The following is a 27,360-nucleotide window of genomic DNA, read 5'->3' as shown; positions in this document are numbered from 1 at the left end:
GTTAGGGTTATAGAGTATGTTGCTGTTCACCATGACTACCTTTGTAGATCAGTGAGACAGCATATCTGAGCCTCTCTTTTGATTTCCTGGTGGAAAACAAGCCAGAGGAGCTCTCATAATAATAGCAGCAACATAATGACAGCACCCTTTAAACCAAATTGTGTAGTTAAGGTTCAGGTGGCAATCATTGCATTGTTGCACCTGGCACTGTAAAAGCACATAGCAAAAAGAAAACTTTTTACTTGAATATGGAATAAGTGTGTAAAACAGCCAGACATATGAGAACTAGGGAGCAGGGGGACAAACCTATACTAATGAGACCATATTCTCAGATATATCCAGCTGTGCACATGATATAGCCAAGCATTTGGAAATTTGTTCTGGGCCTCTTTCCAGAATTAAATGTAAAGGAAATACTTGAAGAGGATATGGCTATGACTTTATAGATTTGGTTTGGTTTTGTGAGGAGGCTGCCCTGTGTGCTGTGACAGCATGAAATAATGCATTTTGTACTCAAAGCACATGTTTTGTACTAGCAGAGCAAAGGTTGTGCACTACAACATGGTAAATGAAAGTATTTCTTGATTAGGACAGGGCTGATTTATAAAAGAAGTCATTCATAGATTCACAAAGGTTTGCGAATTGGTTCTGAATAGCTCCTGATGAAATGCTAATTGATACACTGGGAAAACATATCAGGGTAAGTAAATGTACTTGGACACTGACAAAGAGGTGATTTTTGTGACACAATATTGATTTGATATGAAAGGGACAAGGTTGTAATAGCCAAAGAACAGGACAAGAAGACAGGAGATGAGACAGAAGAATAATAAGGTAATGAAAAGCCTGGTTCTTGAAGATGTCTGGGGAAAAAAGGAAAATACAAATATCCTAAGTTGGAAGAATATTTGAATACTAGAGTTGGCACATTAATATGTAGTCTTTCACACCTTCTTATAGATATAAAATGCTTTCAAGAGATGAAGCAGAGAATACTTGACTTCAAACTTAGAACTATATATTTCCAAATTATTTGTCCCCTCCTCCCCACCAAGTATAAAACAATAAATTATGTCATATGTTTTGCACTTAATCAGGGAAACAGAGTTTACATACTGTTTTATTAAAATAGTAGACGTATATGAAAAGTAGTCCGATAGCTTCTCCCATATAATAGTGTATACATGAACTACCTTTGAGAAATCTAGAATGAATTTTTATTCTCATTTGTTATGTATAAGAAAGTTTAATGACATTAACAGTTAAACCAGCTGTTACTCTTCATTTCACGAATAACTTTTTTCGCAGTAGTGTCAAACTCCCACTGCCTTGAACCATGGAAGAAGTAGAAGAATCCTAGAAATAAAAAAGTAAAACATTATGTTATGTGAATAAGGAGCTTCATTCTTACATAGTGTCATACATGTCTAACATAACACCATCTTTGTGCACACAAAAGAGCATCTGTTCAGTTCTATCTTTTGCAGAATACACCAATAATGACATCAATAATAACTCCAGAACTTGTACTCTTTAAAAAGTAAACTGATTTTACTTAAAAGCCAAAGCTTCTTTCATTTACCTTTATGTTGAAAAACAGCATCAACCTTCTGGCTAATTCCTGGAAAGTCATTGACTGTCCGTCTAGGATAACCCTTTTCCATGGACTGGCTGCGTTCATCATATCTAAATCATATAAAAGGAGACATGTAGCTTTACAGAATTTAGTCACAAATTCTTCAAAGAATGAAGCAGCTGCTGAATGCTATTCACCATCTCTATAGTGACTGCACAAATTTATTACATGAATTTTATACTCCTCTTAGATTCATATAATGTTGTACATAGAAGAGGAGGCTTCAAGTCAAATCAAGTTGTACAATTTTTATAAGATGAGACTGAATTTGAGGGCTGAAAGGAGGAACTAAGGTCCTTGAAGATCTGAGAAAAAAAAAATTTGAAGAATTTGAGGAAAAAAAAAAACAAACAAGTAAACAAACAAGCCTTTGTTTTACTTCTTGTTGGATACAAGAAATACTTTTCACAAGGATTTGAGACTTAGAGAATGGGTGTTACTAGGTAAGAAATCCATGCCGTGGTTTTCTTACATGCCTTTGTCTTGTGACCAAGGCAGTAAAATAGCAGCACAAGATATTGTGAACATTCTTTCCAAAACTATCAAAAACAAAGGGCAGGAAACCACATGCAGCCAAAAATCCAGCTGACACTGTATGCCTCACTAAGGAGCAGCACAAATAGTCATAATAAAGTGTATTTGACCTGTACATGCTCCTGATTGCCTGCAGAAGCCTTTGCATCAGTTTTCCTTGCACATGAGAGGAATCCATCAGCTTCTCAAAGCTGACATTTTGCTTCTGTTTGCTTGGTGTTCAAGAATGGGGAATCACTCATACAGATAGTGAATAGGATTTAAAAGAAGCACATTGTAAATCTAATGTTAATCAGCCAAAGGAAGGAAAATGAACTGTGATTGGTACTTTTCTGAAAAAGGTGAAATAATCTAGGACTTTTCAGAAATCACATAAATACTGTACACGCTGTCCCAGTCAGCCTTCTGCTGAAACAGGCTAGCTCTCTGTTCCTTATTTTCTAGAGATAATTTTGTCTACTTTTTTTTTTTTTTTTTTTTTTTTTTTTTTTTTTGTAAGAATAGTCTACATGTAGGAACTTTTTCAGCTTCTAGGTATAATGCATCAAAATGAGTGAGCCATCTTAAATGGCTGTTTCAGCACACCATTAAATTCTCAAAAGTCAAAGCTATATTATTCTCCCTGCAGGAGTCAAACAGACACTTCTATGTGTTACCTAATGTTACATAATGTCTAATGTGCAATTTTAATTGCATATAGATTATGTTGGAGTCAATCATAACAAAATATTTGTCTCTTTTTCTTACCTCCAGTATTTGTCGCCTATGAAAAAGTCTGTCTTCCCTGTATTTTTATTACAAACAACTGCATCAATTTTCTTAACACCTTTAGGAAATCCCAGTGTGTTGATGTTCTTTGGATAACCAAGCAACACCTGATATCCACTGATAATCCAAAACATATTGCCTATTGAAAAAAAAAAAAAAAAAAGGTAAAGTTTTACCATTGATGTTGTGAAACCAAATGAAAGAAAAACATACTTTCTCAGCATAGGCTGTAGGAAAACTAGATGAAAGACATTTAGTGTTATTTATTTATTTATTTATTTTAATTTGAAAAGTGAATTTTATTCACGTATAGCTGCCCTTCTTCCCTCATATTTTCCTTCAAAATTAAAAGTAAGAAAAAATTAAATAAAATCTCATACTTCACCTTTGAAAAATAGGATCTGATCTTTCATGTTCTCATATGCTGCTTGAATACCAGATGGCAGAGTTGGCCAAAAGGCAGAAATTAATTCAAGTTCAACTTCTGAGTTATCAGGATAGACTCGCCACAAATGTCTGATTAAAATATGAAACAATTTTTATAGTAAATAACAAACCAAAGACTTTTCTATATATGCACAAGAATGTGACAACATTGTGACTTACAAGTTCTTTCTTGTCAGTGGAATTACCTGGGTTGATGTGTCAGAAAGGAAAACTCCCCTCTGTGGGAAACAAGGTGCTTTTTTTGTTGTTCTGACTTCTTTGTGGAATTACCCTCAATGGTAATTCCCATTGGTATTGATTGATTAATAATATCAGCTATAAGCAAGTAGTAAATTCAGATTGCTGCTGTACTGTGTGATATGAGAGGTATAGGGTCCCAGGGGAGCCTGACTGGCTATTCTCTGTATACCCAGATACAAGACTTAGGGCTTGAATAGGTAACTGGAAGAGATAATGGTCCAACTGTATCGTAGAGCATACTAATTTATTTGGAATTGGTTGCAGCAATTATTCATTTCACTGCTTGTTGTAACCATCTATACTTTTGGGAATAAAAATTTACTGGGACCAAGTGGTTTTCTGAAAATAAGCAGCCTATTTTGTCAGGGGATCCTGTAAAAATATGAATATAACTCCTATCTGCTGACATGCTGACAGTTTTTTTTTTTTTTTTTTTTTTTCTGTGAACAATTGATTCTGAAATCTATCCATCTGTCTCATTGTAAATCCCATAATCATGGTCATGCTAACCACCAGAATATTCGGACTAAAACACAAACTTCACAGAGTCAATCATCATATCAATATTTACCTGCCCTTTAGAAACATGATTTCTCGTCGGAGTGTAGTTACAGCATCAAAAGATATCTGGGAGCCACAGGTTTTAGGTCTTGTAGGATTGGGTGGGCTTTTATCTGGGATTTTTGTTGGAGAACCTAAGGGAGAATCCACCACATTTGTAGAAACATGAAGTTTTTCATGTATGAATATTTTTATTATTTTTTAAGCAGTGGATTTTACTCACCATAAATGGACTGAATACCACTTATGTCATCTGGAGAAAGAGGAAATTCGCTGGGGCTGACGTAGGCGTAATTGGGGAACATCAAGGCTCTCTGGTCATTAGAATGGGAGAGACCCAGTGCGTGGCCAAACTCATGAGCAGCAACAAGGAACAAGTTGAATCCTTAAGAAATGGATATAGAGATTAGCCTACTTTTGGTCTGCGAATGGCTAATACATTCTGAGCAAACCAGGGCTATTGCTGTGATGGTTTCCATACAATATACTGTAATTCACTAGGGTATGCATACACATGTACATACATTTTATATAGGCAGGTTGTGCTCTTCCAACATTAGAAGGAAGTGACTCTCAGCCCTCTTTCCTCCTGTTCTTTCTATTACCTACTGAAAACACATGTGTGGCATGAATAGCTGTCTGGGGGTGAGTGTGGGCGCAGCCCTGAGGAATGTCCTGGCATGGTTTCCCAGCTGAGCTAGAGCTGATTAGATAGTGAGTCATGTAAAACTAACAGCTCTCCAGGGAAAGGAGAAGAAGGTGCACTCTGTGCACAGTTGAGGTACCAAGTTGTCATTGTTTGTCAGCTCCCCACACCTGCCACAAACCTGGGTAAGAAAGGTGAGGTTATGAATAGGTAAAGAAAAATATAATTTTACCTGGATGGTTTACCTTTTCATCATAGGATTTTTAAGCTTATGGCTTCTCTTTAGCCTTGTCAAATAAAAAATCTTTAAAAAATATTATGCTTATGCATGCTTATTGCCAGTGAAATATTAACATAGTTAACAGATAAAAATAGGATTTCCTTCAAATTGCATTTAATTATGTGCATCCCTCCAAGTAAAATGTCTTTCTGAATTAGGAAAGAACAATCATCTGCCCAGCTGTCCAAGAGCCAGCAATATCAACAGTGAAGATCACAAGCCTGTGGCAGTGCAGAGAACATGTCATCAATTGCCCAACACAGGCTGGCTGAATACAACATTTCCATTTCTCAAAAAAACAAACAAAGCCTCAAGTTTCCACACACGTTTCCTGTGCTCCCTTCTCACGAGCCTCCTAAGCTCTCCAACAAGTTCTGCAATACATCACTGCTGGAGTCACGCTGTTGAGGAACAATAGCAAAGCTGGGGTTGACCCATTCATTCCCAGTGTGGGGGGAAACATTACATTCTGTCTACATGGAAGTCCAGCCATCAACCCTTGCTCTTTTTTTTTTTTTTTCCTGCCACAATAAGCCCACATCTCTCCTCCTTGTGCAGTACTCTTGCAACACCGTCCTGTTTGTTAGCTCCTTGTTTTTCCTGCAGTGCAGTTTCCCTCTGCTGTTTTCCATCACAAAAAGTGGATGAGTGAAGGGTTTAAAATACAACAGGGTAACATGCCCCTGCAGTGACAGATCTGTCAGAGGCAGTACATGCTGTATGGCCAGCCAGGGACTTGAGGGGAGCAGGAGGGTTCCAGGTGGATGGTTGAACACCTGATGTCCCTCTGTTTATGGGGCTAGTGGCACACATTTGTAGTCAACTCTCCACCCTGCATCTCAGCCTGTGGGCAGCCAAAATGACATGTTCAGACTCCCAGCTGCTGGCTGTAAAAGTAGAAATATAGTGGGACCTATCTGGTATATTATTGGTGAGGACTTTGTTATCACTGGTGGCTCAGATGAGTTTCAGATGGAGGGAACCTCCTGCAAGGGCTGCTGCAAGGCACGATGTGCTGCCTCTGCAGGGTGTGCTGGTGCAGGCTTGGTACCAGCATGTGCACCAGGAGGGGAAAAAGAGCCAGCTTTTACCACGGGTTGTAGAGCTTTGGTGGGGATGGGCCCCACTGACCCCCAGGTAAGAGCAGCACAAGTCTGTAGCACTGATATCTGAAAAGGGTTGTCCTGTTGGTACCTTTGTTGGTGGCAAATATGGTCTAGAGTAGATCAGGTTGTTTTTCACGTGACATTTTAAGTATTCCTGTTTGAGGATGGTCTGCAATATCCTTGAACTGATAGTGCTGTGCTTTGTCTCAGTGTATCCTTCACCTAAATAAAGTCATAAAGGGATTTACCACTGTCATAACACTTTAGATACCTTTTGTTACATACCATCTGAGCCTGTGGTCCAATCTTCATCCTCATCGAAGTGTGCATCACCACCAAAACCATCGCCAGGTGGAAAGGCATGAGCGAGGACACCAAGGGGGCCATCAAAATAACGAGGGCAATGCCCATGAGCTAAATAATATGATGTTGAAATAACATTGAGTTTATGTCATGACAGCTGGAAAAATCTTTAAATTAGTCTTACCACTGGTTTGCAGTTAGTGCATTACCTTTGGTCCCAAAAGCAATCATTATATCTGCTATTCCCTCATGAATGCGAGTGAAAATCAGTGGGGTGACAGTGCTCCACACTTTAAATGCCTTCTGGATGGCTTTATCCACATCGTCTTTGCTCATATCTGGTGTATAGTTCATGATTCTACAGTTACAAAAAAAATTATCTAATATTGTTAAGATGATGAACAGAGATGTATAAGAAGCAATTTACCCTGTAATCCAATAGCTCCCCAAACTGATCTTGGACTGAGTAAGTTTAACATAATAACCGCCCAACATGTCTTTTGCATAAAAATAATTGTTTACACAGTATCAGTTTTTCTCCAAATGGCCTTTATCCAGGGGGTGGTCTCTTGAGCATGAGGAAAATTGTCTCCTTGTGATCGTGTGACTAAGCTGTTGGTGTTAGCAAATTTTGAAGATGTGAGGGTTTGCACAGGGTGCAACTGATATTTCTGTTTGGCTCGCAGAATATTAGTTAGGAGTGATACAAGACAGGCAAAATACTATAGTTGACTCATAAAATGTAAAATACCCAGCTTGAATCTCAGAGATTCTTCTCAGGAATATACTTAGCTAACAGCTGGAGAAACAAAAACATTTTTGTGTTCCCAGATGGAAACAGTTGCTATAGAAGTTATATTTAAATATAACAAATATGGATACCCACAAAACCACAATATAAACACAGAAACACAATTATGGAAATACTACCTGTAAGTCAGCTTGTTTTTTTTCCACCCAGGCAGAGTGACACCATAAAGACCCACATCGGGAACTCCACACCTGGGTTTTTTCATCATTTCTAATGTCTCAGTGTCTGGTTTTCCAGTCACTTTCAAACCAAAAAATTGTTGCATTTTCTGGAGCTTTTCAGCTGTCGATTCAGCATTTGTTTTCCATCCAAGCTGATTTGGATCTGGTTCAACAGTATAGAACTTATTTAAATAGTCCTAATGAAAAAAAAAAAAAAAAAAAAAAAAAAAAAAAGCAAACACATTTCACATTTTGGTCTGTTTCTTAAATACATACCTTAGGACTGATATTGTTTGTGTATTGTGCTAGTAGAATCATCTGCCTATGATTTCAGAGCACAAGAGTTGTTTTCCTGAGGAGCACAGTTAAACAGAAACAGGCAAAATTTTCTCTGATTCTTATTCACTTGACATTTCCAGTTTCTACCGATTATCCTACTTTAATAAAGTTTGGGCAACAGAATTCTGTGTAATAGCATTGCCTCAGAAAGACAGCAAACTGCTGCAAAGCTAGAACATGCAGATTACATCTAAAAGGAAAGGGCTGTAGATCTCAGATACGGACAACAGAGTTACCTCTACAAGCTTTGCATCTTCTTTGTTGTCTTTCTCTGGGTGGACAGGAAGAGCATTAGAAACAGCAGCACACAGTAAAAGAAAAAGCAAAATTTTCTTCATTCTTAAATTCCTTTCCATCCTCATACGAGAGCAGTCTGCTTTCTGCTCTGTGTGCATCGTCCCTCACATTCCAGTTAGTATGGTTATAGAATGCTTTGTAGAGTCAGCTGGAGACTGACTCAGAGTCTACCGTGCTCTGATTACCTCCAGACATCCTATAACACTGTGCTGGCTGACACAATAGCTTAATTAAACCCATCCGATTTCACAGCCATCTGAAATCAGTTAGTACTTGAATACTCCTGAGCTGCTTGGCCACCATTTCAAACCTGGCACTCAATTTTAGATGTGTTAGACAGAATTTTAGAGAATCTGAGCAATTTCATGTCAGATGCAATGGAGCACAGTGGTTGTCCCAGTCCACCTGTGTGAAATGGGACCTCCAAATGTAGAGGGAGTGTTATCCACTCTTGGTCTGAGAATAGGAGTCATGCACCAGATGGGCACCCCATCCAAGAAATTAAAACTTTGGGACAAATTACTGCCATTTCTAGGATTTTTTTTTTTTTCATTAAATTTATCCAGTAAATGAGAATGTTTGTTTTAGAAAATAGAACAAAGTCTCACTCACCTTCTCTTGCCTGAAACTCTTTGGAAAGGCTGTGTGTTTTCTTTAAATTATAGTGGTAAAATTCAAGATATCCATAAACAAAAAAGACCTTACACTATAAAAAAGCCTTAAGGATGTGAATAATCTTACACTTCTTTCTTTCTTTCTTTCTTTCTTTCTTTCTTTCTTTCTTTCCTTTTATTTCCTTTTATTATTCCTTATATTTCCTTTTATTATTCTTTATATTTTCTATCCTTATATTTCTTTCATCAATTATCTATTATGTTGCTATCTATCTTTCTATCAATTATCTATCTAATCTATCTGTCTATCTGCCTTTTCATCATGAAAGGCTTCTTCAGTTTAACCACAATAACCACAGGGGAAATGATTATTTCCTGTCTTAAGTAATTCAGAATAAAGGAAATTTAAAGTCATACAAACTGTGACAAATTTTAGGGTTTCATCCTGTGCCAGCCAAGCACCTTCCTCTTTCACTGGTAGCAATGGGAGCTGAAGGTGTTTGGGACCTCCAAGGAGATCTGACAGTGCGTGCTCAACATTTACGAAAGACTTATAAGAAATATCCTTGTGTTGGACTGCGGCTTTTTTTTTTATTTCGGGAAAATCCTTGTTTCCGTATTTCTGGCTTTTTGCTGTCACTTGCAGCCAACTTTTCTCCGGCTGGAGACATTAATGACGAATTTTCTAGCCCAAATTTCACAATCTACCCTTGTTTGTTAAACTTTCTTGTTAACAGTATTTCTCAGCTATAATAATAATAATAATAATAAAAACACCTACCTCCCTTAATTTGTCATTATTATCATTTTATTGTGATAAGGTAAGAGACCCAAGACCCATGGATCCCTTTTAGTTCTGTTACTGAGGTACAAACTGTGACAACAAATTTTCTGAAATAGGGAATATCACAGAACTGAAACTAGAAATTCCATGTGCATTTGTCCAGAAATACAGAATGCTTTTTTTTTTTTTTTGAGCTCTTCTTTCCATTTTAAAACTGAAATATTTGGTAGCCTCAATGGTTTTAAAGCTAGAAGACATTACCATCTGACTGTATACATGTCAAAGGTCTCAAAACAAACAAATAAACAAACAAAAACAAAAACAGTTGTTTTTGCACAAAGTGTAATTACCAATGGCATTAGAGTATCCTTTTGGAAAAGGTGTTTTGGCTGTTGTCAATTTAATTTTGCAAAAAATCAAGGCAGTATTTTGAGATTTGATATGAACCGGGAAAATTTATTATCTTTTTTCCTGCTGTGGTTGGCTATCAGTTCCCACAGCTATCTGCTGTACAGCAGTGAAAGGACAGAGACAGCGAAAACAGCTAGGATAAGATTTGTTGCACCTAGTTTTACACATTTATTAGTTAAGTATTTGTCCATAGATAATGGAGAAATATGTCTCTCTAGAGAGTGACTGAGCCAGATGTCTTAGGATGGGATGAACTGCGCTTTTCAGGTATTCTTTTGCTGTCTTTACTGAATGTAGAACAGCTTAACAACTAATTTAGACTATGCCTCTAGCTTCAGCTAATAGTTCAAGCTACATTAGTATTTGCTCAGAAGAGACCTGTGTGCCAGGTGATGGAGTCCTACATTACTCAAAGCCTGTGTAAGGTTTTTGCTTCTTGACCACCTGCATAACACAGCAGCCAGTTCCCACTACTCATGGGAGAGAAGTCTAAATGCAGTTTCTCATGAAAGATGTTACACAAATTTGTCTATAGCATGCCTTGAGGTCTGAGAGAAGAAGTAGCTGTGAAACAGCTGTTGGTTGTAGTTTCCTTCTTCTTATCTTTAGCTTTGGTTAGAATTAGAGGATGTTATGCCTAGTGACCTCCTTTGTTTTCCTAGAATAGGTTTCATCCAGACTGCGGCTATGTGACCCAAGTTTTAACTTAGAAAGGTCAGTGGCTGTCCTTGCCACATCACTAGTACCAAGTGACACTACACAGAGAGCTATAGCAATCCTCAATACCACTGCATCATGGTCATCTTAATATGATACAATCAGGGATTTAGATCTCCTAAGAGTTCACACTGTGGGTGTCTCTATGTGAGTTAACTGTCTAGGCTTGCATAATATCAATAGAAATCTAATAAATATGGTCAGATGACATCTACAGAGCATTTCTTCTGACCACATGTAAGATGTAAACAGAGGATGATCTATACAGCTCTCAGGAGCTCACCAAATGTCTTGACCAACACCATTGACCATCATGGGAGCCTAAGCCTGAGATCATATGAAAACTCTTAGGCTTCAATTTAGTTGCCTAAACAATGGTGTGTTGTTCTCTTGAGAGTCTAGTGAACCTGAGACATAGACACAGGTGGCTGTGACCCAGGACCTAGAGGGGACACATGGCTCCTAGTCTGGCATTGGGAGGCCATGTGGAAAAATTCAGGCAACTTAATGGTACTAGATACCTGTTCAAGTAGCTTATATGAGCCACTACTTTTCAGGCTCAATAGTAGAAGCATAGAATGGTTTGGGTTGGAAGGGACCATAGTGATCATATAATTCTGACCCCCCTGCTATGGGCAGAGATGTCACCCAGTACACCAGATTGACCGAAGCTCCTTCCAACCTGGCCTTGAACACTTCTGGGAGTGGGGTATCCACAACTTCTCTGGGCAACTCATTCCAGTGTCTCACCACACCCATTGTGAAGAATTTCTTCCTTATATTAACATACCCTCTTTTAGTTTAAAGTCATTACCCCTTGTCCTATCAATCTGACCGTGGATTCAACAAAGGTGACTACTCAGCTTGAGTGAAAATCATAGGACAATGTCAAATGTCTTAAATAATGTATTAGATCCGTAACAAACCCTTGGCAAAGACTGCACTCTGTGAGGTCAGGATTCATCCATCCAAACATTGGTGCCAAGAGACAGCATAGGCTCTGTGGAGCTTTAGGGAGTGCTGATCTGCCAGAAGTTCTGTTTCATACCTGCATGGTCATCTTGGATACCAGTGCACTAAACACATATTTAGACAATTTAATACCTCCCTGGGTGAATCTGTCTCAGTTAATAGCAATGGGGTCTACACACACAAAAAAACCAAAAAACATAACAAACACTAGGGAGAGGTACAGTACTCTACCTTGCTAACGTAATTAGCAAATAGGACCATGAACTTATCAAAAGAGCAGGTAATTGCATGGATATACCAGGTAATGACAACCAGAGTCAGACTTACTGGAACTGGTGCTTGTGCCAGGAGCTTGTACCATCTGTCCTTCTATCTGGCTGAAATGGAGCAATTGCTACAATCATGCAAGAAAAGAAAAAATACACTCATTCAAGCTTGGGGGAAATTTTCTCTCAAAAAAATCACTTCATTTTGAGCTCTTGGTCTTCCTGCTCAAAGAAGGTTTACAAAACAAGTTCCTGAAATTGTGCCCGGGAACAGAAAATCAGAACTTTACAGCATGCCAAAAGGCGTGGACTAAAAATATGTTGTTATAACTTTCTCCTCTCTTTAAACTCTTCATCTTTATGGGCTGTGAATTACCCTTTCTTCGTCTTTCTTTCTTTCCTTTAAAAAATAACCACCTCCTTACCCCATTTAACATTTTCTCTGCTCCAATGAGTACCCCTAATTTTTAGTTCTAGAGAGGAATTGGTGGTCCTGCTCTAACTCTGAGGAGCTATTCTGGAATTACCTCACAACCTTCCCATTTGAAGGAAATATATGCCCCAAATTTTTATTTTTTAATTTAGACCTTGTCTAGAAAGAAGTATTATATTTCCCTCTAAATCTTCTGTTGCTAGGACTGTAGGTGATCTCTATTAAAACAAAACAAAACAACCCCCCCAAAAACATAATCAATTTAGACATATACGTTTAAAACAGCTTTTAGATTGATTGTTCAGTGGCATTGGTTTGCACAAGACAAATATAAAATAGCATTGTTACTGAAGCTTCAAATTTAAGAATTTTGTGAGAACAAGGTCCACATAAATTATTTATTTAAGTCTTCAATTTACTGATATACATTTCTTTATTTATTTATTAGGTTTTATAAGTAATATAATGTATATTCACCTCCATTTCCAATTATTGTTTCTTATCTTTGAATTTAGATCAATTTTTACTCTTGAATTTGATGAAGGTAAAAATTATTGTCTGTTATTTATTTACAAAAGATGCAATTTAATAGGCTTCCAATACAGACAGCCAAGTAATGAAAAAAAGTTGTATGGTTATATGTTCTTTTCTCAAAACCCTGTGAATTTTATTACATTAACCTGAAACCTTCCCCTGAAGTATGTGTGTTGCATAATGCAGATGAAGAATGAGACGATACATCTTGTTATGGGACATATGGCTTCTAATGGTATCAGCTGAGCCATATATATATATATATATATATATATATATAAAGAAAGAAAAAAAAGAAAATGGATAACCCTTCAGAAACCATTCTAATTGAAGACATTTGAAAATAAAAACTGTGGATGTAAAGCCATCTTTTTCATGAAATTCTTGTATCAGAAATATTTTTGGCTAAGAATTCTCATTTTTAATGCAATCTTCTTTATCCTTTATTCCACTGAAACCAGAAGAGATTGACTAACTACTGGAGTATTAAGTACTTAAAAGAGCCTCCCTGAATGAGGAGGTTTATCCACCTCATATATTACATAATGTGGCTACCTGTGATAGCAGGGCAAAGGTTTCAGCAACCTTCTTTATAATCTTACATTTTTCCAGTCTTAAATTCAGTTCTTAAATACAAATATGGAAGTGGGATTTGTTGACTGGCACTAATGATTTTGTAGACTGACACTAGATAGTGACTGATAATTTTATGGATTTACACTAGACCAACTGTCTTAATTACCCACAGAATTTTTACCAGAACTTGTGTGGGGTTGTAAGTCTCAGAGCCAGCGGACTGATCCTTTCTTTAGCTAGGGATAAAGATGCAATATTTCATGCCAAAACAATTTTTTTAGTATTTTGAAGCTAGACTTCACTCTTGAGTATTAACACAAATAAAAAAGCAAGGACAAAATGATATGACAAATATAATTTATTAGGAATATTAATATGGTGGGTGAAAGTGCAATAAGTTATATAAATGCATTTGTATTACAATTAATAATTATTAAAACTGTACTCTTACAAAATCTGGGCAGAAAATCATTCTGACCTGATAGCCATAAAATGCTGAAAAAATCAGCACATAAAAATATACAGTGTGCATATAGAAAAACATTGCAATTAGCAATTAAACCAGCTGATGCTCTTCCTTTGACTGACAATCCGTTTGGACCGAGGATCAAACTGGAACTGAGTTGTTCCATGGAAGAAATAGACATAGCCTAAAAGTAAAATTAAATCCAGTTATATTTAATAGGTGTCTTTTTGGCAGAAAAACAAACAAACAACAACATTTATATATACTTTCTATTTTTCATTTCCATCTCGATTGCTTTGCTTCAGGGCTAATAACAGGTTTTTGAAAATAAATGCTTCTATCTAAAGAAGGTCAAATATTCAAATAAACCCAGTTTAAACATATGTTTTACTTACCATCAGTCTGGAAAGCAGCATCTACTCTGCCTATTTTTCCAAAGTCATGGACTATTTTCCTGGGATAACCTTGATCCATGGATTTTTTGTTTTCATCATATCTTAAAACAAGAAACATCATTAAAATTTGTAGTGAAGCAGATAATATTTTGAAAGTTCAAAGCAAATTCATACACCTATGCAACTCTACTCTTAGTATTAAGTCTTATAAGGATAAGCTAAAGTAGATTTTTAATTCTAATTATATATTAAAGTTCTGATGAATGTCTTGAAGTTTAAAAATCTCACGGATCTTTCATGGATCCTGGGAATGAAGCCCAGGGATATATTAATGAATTTCTGGACAATCTAGAGCCTTGGCCATCATCTGCATCTAAAATATGTTTCTATTTCTAGCTACTGGATATCCAGTTCATTCTAAAAGCATAGCAAAAAGTGTGGGAATAGAAAAACTTGTACCACAGTCCTGAAGCATACTTATATTACTGTCAGCCAGGTACTCTCTGAAATTTATCATGAGCTACATTTAAATTACAAATAATACCAACTGTACAATAGGAGGTTATGTACAGTTTGATTGTTCAAAGGGTAATACAATTACAGTACTTTTTATTAGTAGTTCATTTCATTTGAAATGTGAGTGATAGGTGTACTGTATCATAACATTACACAGAAAGGCATCAGTGTTGTGGAGAAAAAGTAAATAATTTACTAGAAAATAGCTGTTTTACTAAACAGATGTTTCATCCAGTAGCAAGTAAATACATTGCCACTATAGCAATTTAATGAATGGCAAAAAGTCCAATAGAAATCTTGGCATTTCATAGTAACTTCTATAAATGCTTAAACTTCCAGAGAAACCCGTTTAAATTTCTGAAGCATATCTGATTTAAGCATCATTACATTTTAATTTTATAGTAATATATCCATCCTCAGGGACAAATGAAAAACCACTTTCTGGTAGATGAATATTACACCTTACCTCCAGTATCTGTCAGCTACAAAGAAATATGTTTTTCCTGTGGTCTCATCACTGTAAGCTGCATTAACTCTTTTAACAGTCTTCGGGAACCCCAAGCGATGGATTGGTTTAGGATAACCATGTGGAATGTCATATCCTCTGATAACCCAATATTTGTCCTCTGAAAAATATAAATACATTTCATTTGGTTTTTCCATTTCAGTTTATTGTTTTAGAAAATGGTTTTAATACATACATTGGAACTACGTCATAAAGAGAGTGGAAATGTCCATTGTTTTTATGGGTAAAAACCACTAGAATGACAAGGTGTATGGATAGTACTTTCCCCAGATTTATGTCAAATGAACATAATATATTTGTCTAGTTAACAACCTGTGCTGGGCTGGAGGTTGATGACTTAATCCACTGACATAGAGTAGGATGCCGGGAGTTCATTACATTTCTGTAACATGTGATTTGAATATAGATCCACATAATATTTTAATGCTAAATCATGTGCATTAAACTATTAAGAAATGCATGTCTAATCAAAATGCTTTGGTAATTTTAGGTGCAATGAACATCTTCATATATACTACATCTTCACATATAATATACACATATTAAAGTATATATATGTGTACAAAGCATATATATATATACTTTAATTGGATACATTATGAAGTTAATAATAATGAAGCTATTTTAGATATTTAAAATGTATTTGATAACTTTAAAGAAAAAGATTTTTTTTTCCCCAGTGAACACACATTTTTCCTCCCACAGTGTAATTTTTCACCAACACTTGTTTTTTTTTTTTGTAAAATATGACAAAATATTAATAAGCATTTCAGTTTTCCAAACACTGCCCAAAGTCCTTTTTTTTTTTTTTTTTTTTTTTTTTTTTTTTTTTTTTCCTCTTTGGCTTTCGAAATACAGTTCAAAAAAGATATTTTTTGAAATATCTTTCCAGGAAAACAAACAAACAAACAAACAAGACTAGTCTAGTAACTAATTCTCTTACTCCCTTTTTAAACAAGACTTCACATAAGACTTCAAATATTTTTGGTGAAAATCATATTAAACAATCTTGTAAAAGTATAGTATACTCCATGCTAATAGTGAGAACAGTAACAGTAATGTACAAACTCCTGTATTTGCCAATTGAATGATGTGTTAAGAGCAAAAATCCTTATGCATAAATCAAATGCTGTTATCTGAAGAAAACTAGATTTGAAGCAGGGAAATAATTATGTCTTGTTTTTCAGCACTTTAGCTAAAACACAGCAGGAAGATTTTTTTAGGACTATGACTTCTGGAGAGCTCTTCTAACATTATAGCTCTATCATGCTCTGGTTTAATTATTTTCAGATATATAAGAGACTATTTCACTGACCTTCCTTAAAGAATCACTATGACTTTTGTAATTGCATAGTCTGTAAAGGTCAAGGGAGGATATCATCAGAAAAAGAAGTTCAGATTCCATTACCTTTAAAAAGTAAAACCTCATCCTTTTCAATGTTCTCATAGGCAGCTTGAATTCCTGACGGCAATTTTGGCCAGAACAGTGAGATAAAATTGAGCTCTGTCTCTGCCCTCTCAGGATGTTTGCGCAGCATGTATCTGGTTAAAAGAAAATTTACATATTAGAACAGTTCCAGTCATCATAAATGCAAAACAACGATTGTAACTCCCGGACAGGAGGGAGATGAGTACGTCCGCTTAGTGATTTAGTCTGTCTAATGTATGAGTTACTCATTAGGGCATGAGTATCCCTCTCCACTGAATGTATAGCATGACTGCACTCTTAAGTTTAGCACCTTGTTTAGTACCAAAAATCAGGCAAGATAAATATAAGTTCTATTTCTCTGTAGCATAGGAAGGTTGAGAGTTGGCTTCAGTAACTACCTTATATGTCTTCCTAAATACTGGTACTTTCAGTCCTGTCCCTGCTTTTGTAGTGAAAATATTGTAGTGTGGGACATATGAATACATTGCCGTATCTACTCCAGAGACATGTCTGTCACAGCAATGGCCATAACAGCAAAACAGTTGGGAAATAACCTGTAAGTCCTCACCTCCTTAACTGCTCTTGTCAATTAAGGCTTTTGAGATTAATGAATTGAGAACTCTTTCTGGGGTACCATGGTGGTTTTCTAGTGTTTCTCTTTGTACTACATTTCAAAATGATAGTTTTCCCTCATGGATTACATTTCTTTTTCTTGTTAACTATTGAATATATATGAGATAACACACATGCTTATTGGTATTACCTGCCCTTGAAGAATATTAATTCTCCACGCAAGGTAGTAATAGCATCAAACGTCAAATTGGGGTCACAGGCTTGTGGAGTTTTGGGCCCTGTAGGCTGCACAGCAGCATTAATCTGTCCTATAGGAAGATAAATGAAGAAAATTTTGTCTTTTAATGTGGAAAAATGTAAAGACAGTGTTCAGAAGTTGTCCAAGGATGTCAAGAACATTATTTAAAGAGAATGAGAGGGCATATGGCTATAAACTAAATGTCTATCACTAAAAGCAGAATTTTGACATTGCTAAAAACAGTTGTGTTCATTTTTCCAAAATGTTTGTGTTGCAGAATGGGACTTCAGATGAAGACAGCCTCCAGAAATTTTCCTTCTTTTGTTATCCATTGTTTAAAACAGTTAGATTTCTCATTTTAGTGGAATAAGCATATTTTAAATATATTCTTATCACTATTAATCAGCCTCCAAGTAGAAATACTAAAAAAATAGTTTTTCTTACCATATATAGCTTGGATGCCATCAATGTCATCCTGAGGAAGAATGAATTCATTGGGGTCCGTGTAGGCATAAGTTGGATACATCAGTGCTCCAGGATCATCTGAATGGGACAGACCCAGTGAATGACCAAGCTCATGGGCAAGAACAATGAACAAGTTGTATCCTGTGGGATAAGAATCATATGAAAAATGTAACATCTGTTTCAGTATTCACCACAGTTGACTAAATGGGAAAAAGTTTTATGTGTCTTCCCAAAATATGCTACAGGTACAAGACAGGCTGTAAGTAATACTACCAACATTACAACTCATAAATTTTGTAACAGAAGATCTAAATGAGTACTTGAAGAATGTTGGACATTGATTATGGTCTCCTTGTTTTAAACAAAAATCCTGTTTCTCCTATTATTGCATAAAATGCTCAGGATCAAGGATAATTCCAATGATGTTGGATGTTCCGTGATCCAACAGAACAATCCTTCATAACAGACACAGGGATGAAAATTTTGAAGATGTTTGGATACTCTAGATAGTATGGAACTATGAAATGTGGAGGAAAGTGATTTAAAAGGACAAGTTCTGACCCTCCTACTCACATTTTATCTGCAATCAGGCTTAGGAGCTAAGTATCATGCAAATATTGCACAAGGTAAAACTAGATAAATGGATCCAGTTACCTGAAGAGTCCTTACCTCTTCCATCTTTTGACCAGGCTTCCTCCTCATCAAGATGCACATCTCCACCAATACCTTCACCTGGTTGAAAAGCATGAGCCAGCTGCCCATTGGGGCCATCAAAAGGAGAGTTGTCCTGGTGATCTAAAATGAAGAAAAAATAATTTAGAATAAAGTTATTTCTATAACTTCAGGTGGCTATTTACTATGTAAAGGTATCAGTTTTACCTCTATAAGCGAAAGAGATCACTATATCTGCATCTTTGTCCTCAGTCTTTTGGAATGTCAATGGTGCCACACTGCTCCAGACATTCAGAGCTTTTTGGATTGCTTCATCTACATCAGTTTGTCTCATCTTTCTGGTGTAATTCACAATCCTTCAAAGCAAACCCAACACATTATATAATGTTAAGAATATGGAGTTTTAGTTGAAAAATAATAATTAATACAAAAGTAAGAAATCTTAGGTATTTCTTTCAGTAATAAAAATCAATAATGTCTTCAGTTTAGATACTGCGTTTTAGAATAGAGTGCCTGTTTCTTTCAAGAAGTCAGTTAATCACTGAAGATATATTTATGGCATAATGTATTTTACTTCAGGCTTCCAAAGTTGAGATGCAAGATTTTTATTTATTTTATTTATTTATTTTTTGAACCAGATTAGGAAGTTACCTGTATGTCAGATTATTTCTCTTCCATTTTGGATTCCCTGGTGTGAATACATATTGCTGAACATCAGGAACACCGCATCTGGGTTTATTCATAATCTCTAAAGTTTCAAGATCAGGTTTTCCAGTCACTTCTAGTCCAAAGAATTCTTGCATTTCCTTGAGCTTTTCAACAAGGTGATTTTTACCCCCGTGTCTTACACGGGGCTGGTGATCTATTTGAAGATTGTAGAAATTCTGTAGATAAGTCTGAACCAGAATACAAAAAAAGAAGTGGCATTATATTGTGGCATATCAATATTCTGTTGAGTCACACTTAAATTTTCCAACTCTCCTTAAATTATTTTATCAACAAGGTTTGTATTTACCAAAATCTAGGACAGATAATTTTCTTCAGAAATTGGTGTGAAAAGGTAGATATAATTTACACTTTTCATACTTATCTAAATGTCTTGTTTCACTGATGGAATATATGGAGAAAATGTCTTTAAAATCTAATATTTGCTAATAATAATAATTAATTCCACATTTATTTATTGTAACCCATTACTTTAGTAGCAAAACTTATGAGGAAATTTATAACTTCATTTCTCCCATTCAAGGAAATAGAGATTGGCAATGAAACCCCAGACAGCTAGGACTCCTGAAAAAGCTGGTGAATACAGCTGGAAAGTCATACCATTTATTTTAAGCAGTGTAATATGATTTTAGAGATTTTAGAAAACCAGATATTCATACTAAATTTTAATATTGTTGTCTCCAATAAATAGAGACATATATTACGTAGAGACATATAGTGTATACATTTTACGTCCATATAAATGTTTAATTTCTCATAGATTTATTTCTTTAAAAATATTCTAAAAAATCCATTCAACAAAATACTGAAATCAAACTCTGATTCAAGTGAGTTTCCCTCCCTTGTATTACCAAGACCAGTCATGTCACAAGTTTCAAAGCACAATGAAATGCAAACTGTTGCCGATTTTGACTACTTCTGCACAACCTTAGAGCCTTGTGGCTGGAACTCATGCTTCTCTATTGTTGCTATTACCTTACTAGCATTATCAAAAGAGAAGCTATGCAATTTTCAGATGAATTTTATGTAAATAATTTCCACAAAATTTTCACAGATTTTCCAGATTAGTAGGAAAAGCTTTCTCTTGAAACCCCTGCAAAATGATACATCTTTAATTTCAAATCATATTCTATGAAGAATTACAGTTATAGTTATCTCTCAGACTATTTTGTATTTAGAAATGCACCAGACAATATTTACCTCCACGAGATTTATGGTTTGTCCTTCATCTTTTTCTTCTGGACCCAAAGGGAAGGCAGAGGAGACAGCCGCAGACACCAACAGCAGAAGCAAAAAGACCTTCATTCTTGTCAAATGCTCTCTGGCTCAGCTACTCGCTGAAGTCTTGAGCTATTGAGCATGCTTCTCAGCTCTGTTTATATAGCTAAATTGTAAATCAGTGACAGTCTGACTCATGCTGCATAATATCCTCTGATTAGTAAAAATGATGCATAACCATTTCATCATCAGGGAGTGATGAAATGTGTTTAACTAATGTTACTGTCTTTATTTTTCCTTAGCCTTCTGTTTTGGGCAATTTCATAGTCTATTTAGTAAATAAGGAAGTACTCTTCAGATAAAAGGTGAAAATTACATTTCATTTCCAAATTACATTACATTTCATAAACTTTTTTTTTTCTTTTTTTTTTTTTTTTTTTAATCATACCTTTAAACTATCTATGGCACAAGGTCTTGACAAACTGGAATAAAAATCAGAATAAGATATAACAGTAACATAATATATTGCATTATAATCAATAACAACACACATGTTCTTTTATAATAAATAATAAAACATTGTCAAAATATGTAGAAATAACATATAAAAGTGCAATGAACTGATCTTAATTAGGAGTAATTAGTGCAATAAATCCATGAGGGCTGCCATCAGCTAATTAGCAGTTCTGTCTAAAACAATCTCGTGCTGTTAGCAAATATAAGAACTAAAATGTTTCAACAATTTTCAACTGATATTTAAAAAATCAGTCAGATTCCTGGAACATATAAGCTGAAATTGTATATGTATGATTAATAAAATACTGCTTATACTCTTGCCAGCGGACATGCAATAGGGTGTTTGGATCCAAGCACAGTAATGTGCTCTGATCAGAAAGACTCTGTGAAACCCGACATAAACATACGTGTGAAAAATAAAGACTGAAAACTATTTTGTGACTTTGCGTTCCCTGTCTCATCAAGACGAGGTATGTATGATAAATATTGTTAAATATATGAAGAGTTGTTCCCAAATGACTATCTGTGAATGTTCTCCATAACTCTACCATAGTCTTAATCAAGAGTGATTAAATGTAGATATGAGGTTTGTTGTGAGCATCTGTACAATTTGAGATATTCTAGGGAATCCAACCTGACTTCCAGCCATCCTACACAGATGTATGTCTCCATTCTTCCCTCCTACAATGATGTAGGTCTCCATACCTCCTGTGTCATGTCAATCAGTCCCAAGTAGGTGTTTCAGTTATGGACAAATTAATGATGCTCTGATGTAGAATCAGCTTTAAATGTTTTGATGCATAGATATCTGCATGTGATGTAGGTGTCTAAGTTCCCATGGATATTGCTCCCATGGGGCAATGGATTCTAGAGAGTGACACTACTGACCGTATGATATGGAGTTTAAGATCAACTGAAGTGCTCTTTATACTTTATTGACTGTATTGACTAGGTGTCTGTTGAATATAAGAGGATTTTAAATACCTTGGACATGTGGGCACCTGTAATATAGATCCCTAAATTCCAGAAAACGTTTCTAACTGCAAGGAGAGCTAAGCACCAGAGTAGATGGTCTGAAGTTGCTGCGTGCTTGCTGACTCTGGGAGTTGTCAAGTACAGACTGCACATCTTTTGTGATGTTTTTGGTATTGCTGTCCTTGCCAGAGATAAATGCACTCTGTGGAAACCTACAGAGGTCTTTTGAAACCCATTTTTTTATGATTCAATGTCTTGACAGGGAAAACAAAGGCTAGTGTGAGATGGTAAAAGGCAAATATGTACCATTTTCTTTTGTCTCTGATATCTGATCAGATTTTGCTCTGAAGAAGGTCAATACAGGGTGAAAACTTAATTGTTCTAGAATCATATAATATCCTGAGGTGGAAGGGAACCACAAGGACTATCTAGTCCAGCTTCTAAGGAGTTGGAAATATCCTTCTGGAAATTATTTAAATCAGTTCCCAAACACCAGGAAAATATAATGTACTTACTATATATTTCCACCTCACTGTAGTGCAGCATCTGCCACCCCTCAGTCATGCTGAGATTTAACGGAGGAGATGCTATTTCTGGGAAAAGCAGATTTCCTTATATCTTCCAGGGTGAGTCATATTACTTATTTGTAGTGATTGAATAAAGACAATACAGGACATTTCAAAGCAATAATCCTGTGCTTGTCTTTGAAATTGCTAGGAAGATGATCAGTGGGTACAGCTTTTACACCAGTAAATAGATTCAGCTTCATGGCTCACTGTCCAAGGAAACTTTGCTGTTGATTATTCTTAATTCGTCATGATTTTCAGACATGAACAAAAAGTGTCGTGTTGGATACATCTCCAAAGTCTGCAACATCTCACATGATACTGGGATTAGTGAAATACTGCTTAACTTCTCTAATTCAGTTTCTAAACTAGATTTTTTTTTCCTCCCTGTAAATATTTCTTCCTCATATGTTTCTGTAGGCTTGCTTGTATAGGTCCTTATTCAGTGCCTCATTTTTTTTCTTTTTTTTCATCTTTTTTTTTTTTTTAAGTCTTCCCTAAGAACTCCTTAGATATTTATCTATCTTTTTTTTTTCCTTTTTTAATTTTAATTTTATTTTTTTTTTTATTATTTTTATTTAAGACATAAGATGTTTAAACACATACAAGCAAAGAGATGCAGGTTAATCAGAAGGGTCTGAGATGGGAACATTAGGAAATCATAAGCTGCAGATTGTACAGGAAGTTTCTGCTGCTATGCACACTTCTGGAAAGGGTCTTTTGCCAAATAGTAATGGGACAAGGAGGATACTGAGTCAGGCAGAGGGCAGGAGGGGACATCTGTTTGTTTTCCTGGAAACTTCAAATAAATTAATTTTTAGGATAGCCAATGGCAGAATTAGGGAGTCCTGGATTCCAGCATTAGCTGTGGGAGCTGCTTATATGCTTACAGTCATCGAATGAAAATCTTAAACAGCATCAGGAAGAGAAAGCAGAAGCAGTGGCTTCACTCTGCCTTGGGAATTTCCATCATGTTGGGCTACAAAGTCATGTCCCATTTCACCATCTGCATTGGCTTCCCACTGCGTGTCCTTCAGCACATCTCCCTTGAATGATGGAAAGAGAGGTTTCAGTCATCTGCTGTTCTCATCACACAGCCGTTCTCTCATTGTCACCCTCTTCTTTCCAAGTCTGCAGAAAAAAAAAAAAAAAACACCTCAAAAGCCAGCAGAAAAAAGCTCGAATGTGCCAAATTGAATTTACTGAGTGCTGACCTGTGCCTACACAGTCCCTCGCTTTGCTTGTGAGACCTTTGTGTTAGATTGAGTGACTAGAGGTTCGCCTTCACACACAAAGGAGCAGAGGAGTACCCTGGCCAGCTGGGAAGCCCCGGCCACCTCTTTGGGCCACCAGAGCCCACAGCTCACCCCACAAGCCCCTAGGTTGTTCTGGGGGAGTTTCAATATATGGGCTGGTGCATCCTCATCACATGGTGGTAGGTTGCTTCCTAAAGGGCATGGGACTCATGATGGGGTGCAGGGGAAGAGCATTTTTGAGATTGCACAAGACTTATTATAGGATATTTAATGCAGGAGGATTAACGGTGATTTGGAGAGGAACAAGTGGGAAAACAGCAGGATAAGGGAATAAAGGGCTGGTTGTGTGCAAGCAGGTTTCTGATTGCCTGATCATGCCCCCGCCCCCCATGTGACCAGCACAGTCCTGGCTTCTCACTAAACACCACTTTTAGCAATTTTCCTGGTTAAGGGGCTCTTTCCCTTGTGCACAGGTATGTGGGGTCTTAGTGATAGCTCCTGTGATGGGACCAGGGGCTGCAGACCCATGTGTCTGTGATGCCAGCAACTGGAAAGACTGGGATATGTGTCACATGAGTACCTACTACATCTGTGTACGAGCACTGGTGAAGACACAGCTGATGAGTCAGTGAGTAGGATAAGAGGTTGGGAGCTGACTTTCAAAGTGGACATAAGCCTTGGCTGGATACTGGAGAGATATGGATGTTTGTGGGTTGGCTACTGGAGAGTCTGGGAGGCCAAGCCAGTGACTAGGAGGGAGACTGTGGGATGTGGAGTCAGCAGAACGACCTGCTTGTGTGAGTGTGCATGAGACAATGGGGGACAATAGGGCATCCCAGGGCAGCTGCAGGATGGCTGAGGAGTCTAAGCCCAGCTGCTGGGACATCCACGGTGTGGATGGAGCTACTGAGAACACATGTTCAGCATCTCTACTACCTGGACCCATGGCACTGCACCAGCCTCACTGCTGTCAGGGTACTGGATGTGGCGTCTCCTAACACACTGACTCTGCCTGAAGTGTGCCTAACATCTCTATATAACCTTTGGAGAAAGGTAAGCTTTACCTACCCCCAACTGTTGTTCAGAGACAGCTCTTGCCTGGAGAGTGATCATCCATACATCACCCAGGTTGCCAGGTCCAGGACCCATCTGCTCAGCATTGCCAAACTGGGTGCCTAAGGAAGAAGGGGTTAATGCCTTTGTGAGTAAAGGATTTTTTTTTTTTTTTTTTCAGAGGGGTTTCCATTCTTTCCACACACAGTACAGGCTTATGACTCCCTGCATTAGCAACAACCTTACTTTATTTGCACATTTCTTCCTCAGAAAAACTGTGCCTTTCTTGCTCATGTTGAGGCAAGAGACCTCCCAAGAATCCCTTTTCTAGATACTCAACTCATCATTCCTTGTTCAAATCTGCATAGGAGTGCAAGCATTGCAGAGGTTTATCCAGAACATCTATCTTCTACATCTATCCTCTTTTCAGCACAGACTGAAGAAAACCTTTAAGCAGATGTCTTAGAAGAGAAGTAATTCCGCAGAAGAGTTTTTCAGCCTCCAACAATTTTCTGTCTCGGTGATTTCCATTTACTTTATACATCACTTATAGAGGATTTGTATGTGACCCTTCAGACTAGTTCTCTTTTGCTACAGTTATATCTGATCAATTTTTTAAATCTTTTAATGCCTTTCATTCTTCTCTTTCTAAGGAGAAACTTCCACCTACATCCCTGACTAAATAATGAAATAATAAATGCACAATGTGAATCATGTGTGGGTTTTCCCTAAACCAGTCTCTCGCTACAAAACTACTGCTGAAAGGGGAACTATGATTGGTAGTTCCATATTTTTAATATTACAAAAATGAAAATTGCTAATTCATTGTTCTAAGAATTGCTTGTTAACTTATAATTTGTCCCATTGATGTTTGCAATTTCTCTCATTCTCAGGCAGCACTTGAAAGTACAGTCGTCATTCTTCAAGGAAGTACTTTTTTGTCTGTTCTGTGCTGCTACGCATATCCTAATCTCTCCACATGTTTCCGATACATTTTGAAGCAGCAAAATCAAAATCTTTCCACAAAACTAGAATGTTATCCTGAAGCAATCTTTTTTCCTGAGAAGACCGAAGTGTCAGAGATATGTCATGTCACTGTGTAATAGTACACAGCTGGTTGCCAGATATCCTAGTAAAGTTAGAAGATTCATTAAGAGTTTTCTCATAAGAGTTTTCTCTTAATGAGAAAGGTACATTTTAATAGTGAGATAAAAAAGCTGAACGCAATCGTCCGAGTCAGATGTTTTAAAGTTTGCACAAGCTTGTGGCTTCCTATCAGCCAATATTATACATTTCCTTTAAAAAAATGCTGTTGACTCCACTCCAAGAGTGTGATCAGTCATGCCGTATATGAACCAGGATGCTGTGCTGGGCAGTGATAGGAGCGTAATGGCATAGCTCAAACCACACACAAGTCCAAAGGCCACTGCGATAGGGCTGAGGACGTTCGGTGCTGAATCAGCCCTAATTATTCTATTGTAGAGGAGCAATGCAATGTGACAGGTCACAGACTGGGGTAGTGCCTGAGTTACACCTCAGTGACTTGCACAAGTCTCAGACATGGCATCATCACTGAAATCAGTAGCTTCAAGAAGGGAAGGAGTGCCGCTTTCTGTGCCAAGTACCTACCTGTTTCCTGAACACACAGGAAAATCAAATCAGATACTTTATCCCCACAGGAGTTGCTGCATGGGCTTGGAAACTGTTCTGTTGTGTCCCAGGCAGCATTTCCCTGATGGCAGGCAAGCCATAGGACACTCACAGAATCACACACAGAATCACAGAATTTCTAGGTTGGAAGAGACCTCAAGATCATCGAGTCACTCTGTAGAGCTGATCTCACATGTGTGAAGTCCTTCACCTTTAAATCTGGCAATTGTTACAGAAGGTGTGCAGTTGTAAAACTTGGCCTGAAAGAGGCACCATGAAGAGATAAATGTCCCTGCACTAATCTACAAAATATATCTGCATATGCCCAGGGACTCTGGCCCATTTGGGACGTACAGGAATTGCTATAGGCTTGATGCATGGCACTAATGCTGAAACATCCCATTGGGAGCTACTGATTGTGAACATGCAAAGTCTAGCTGTCAGGGAGCAAACACAGATGGGCTGGTTGGAGTCCAGAGCCAAGTTTTCACTAGGAACCATTTCCTAAATCCCTGTTAAATGTAATCATTTTATTTTTGTTCTTTTTGGCCAGCACATTTTCTCTTATCTTTGTCTGTTTTATTTAGGTAATACTCTGTGGTATGTTAGTTCTGGGTGTCCAAATCATTACACAGTGTGTTTCCAGTTCATTACCACAGTCCTAGTTATAGTGATGATGCATAT

General features: G+C 37.0%; 2 protein-coding genes across 2 annotated transcripts; both read right to left on the bottom strand.

The window, feature by feature from the left end:
* Positions 1 to 1,102: 1,102 nt before the first annotated feature.
* Positions 1,103 to 8,293, bottom strand: LOC101794181 (matrix metalloproteinase-27). The gene is made up of 10 exons (XM_005010498.6): positions 8,069 to 8,293; positions 7,452 to 7,690; positions 6,731 to 6,879; positions 6,504 to 6,632; positions 4,410 to 4,571; positions 4,197 to 4,320; positions 3,324 to 3,454; positions 2,918 to 3,077; positions 1,583 to 1,686; positions 1,103 to 1,356 (listed from the first exon to the last, which is right to left on the bottom strand). Exons 1-10 carry the CDS (start codon positions 8,225 to 8,227, stop codon positions 1,256 to 1,258), a joined length of 1,458 nt encoding a protein of 485 aa, XP_005010555.1. The 5' UTR covers positions 8,228 to 8,293; the 3' UTR covers positions 1,103 to 1,255.
* Positions 8,294 to 13,806: 5,513 nt separating this feature from the next.
* LOC101798298 (interstitial collagenase) lies at positions 13,807 to 20,784 on the bottom strand. Its single transcript, XM_005010518.6, has 10 exons — positions 20,643 to 20,784; positions 19,368 to 19,612; positions 18,924 to 19,072; positions 18,714 to 18,839; positions 18,024 to 18,185; positions 17,532 to 17,649; positions 16,748 to 16,881; positions 15,280 to 15,439; positions 14,298 to 14,398; positions 13,807 to 14,086 (listed from the first exon to the last, which is right to left on the bottom strand). The coding sequence occupies exons 1-10, from the start codon at positions 20,745 to 20,747 to the stop codon at positions 13,986 to 13,988; spliced, it is 1,401 nt and encodes a 466-aa protein (XP_005010575.1). The 5' UTR covers positions 20,748 to 20,784; the 3' UTR covers positions 13,807 to 13,985.
* Positions 20,785 to 27,360: the final 6,576 nt, after the last annotated feature.

Source organism: Anas platyrhynchos, chromosome 1 (assembly GCF_047663525.1).
Source record: "Anas platyrhynchos isolate ZD024472 breed Pekin duck chromosome 1, IASCAAS_PekinDuck_T2T, whole genome shotgun sequence".
NCBI classification, from domain to species: Eukaryota; Metazoa; Chordata; class Aves; order Anseriformes; family Anatidae; genus Anas; species Anas platyrhynchos.
The sequence above is the reverse complement of the archived record's forward strand: the minus strand, read 5'-3'. Positions and strand labels throughout refer to the sequence as shown.

Coding starts and splice junctions, on each gene's coding strand:
- LOC101794181 (XM_005010498.6), bottom strand. CDS start 8,227: ATGCACACAGAGCAGAAAGCAGACTGCTCTCGTATGAGGATGGAAAGG. Junction 6,880..7,451: donor AAAAACAAGCTGACTTACAG/GTAGTATTTCCA, acceptor TTGTAACTGTAG/AATCATGAACTATACACCAG. Junction 4,572..6,503: donor TTGGACCACAGGCTCAGATG/GTATGTAACAAA, acceptor CCATTTCTTAAG/GATTCAACTTGTTCCTTGTT.
- LOC101798298 (XM_005010518.6), bottom strand. CDS start 20,747: ATGAAGGTCTTTTTGCTTCTGCTGTTGGTGTCTGCGGCTGTCTCCTCT. Junction 18,840..18,923: donor GATCTCTTTCGCTTATAGAG/GTAAAACTGATA, acceptor TCTTCATTTTAG/ATCACCAGGACAACTCTCCT. Junction 14,087..14,297: donor TGCTGCTTTCCAGACTGATG/GTAAGTAAAACA, acceptor TTTTACTTTTAG/GCTATGTCTATTTCTTCCAT.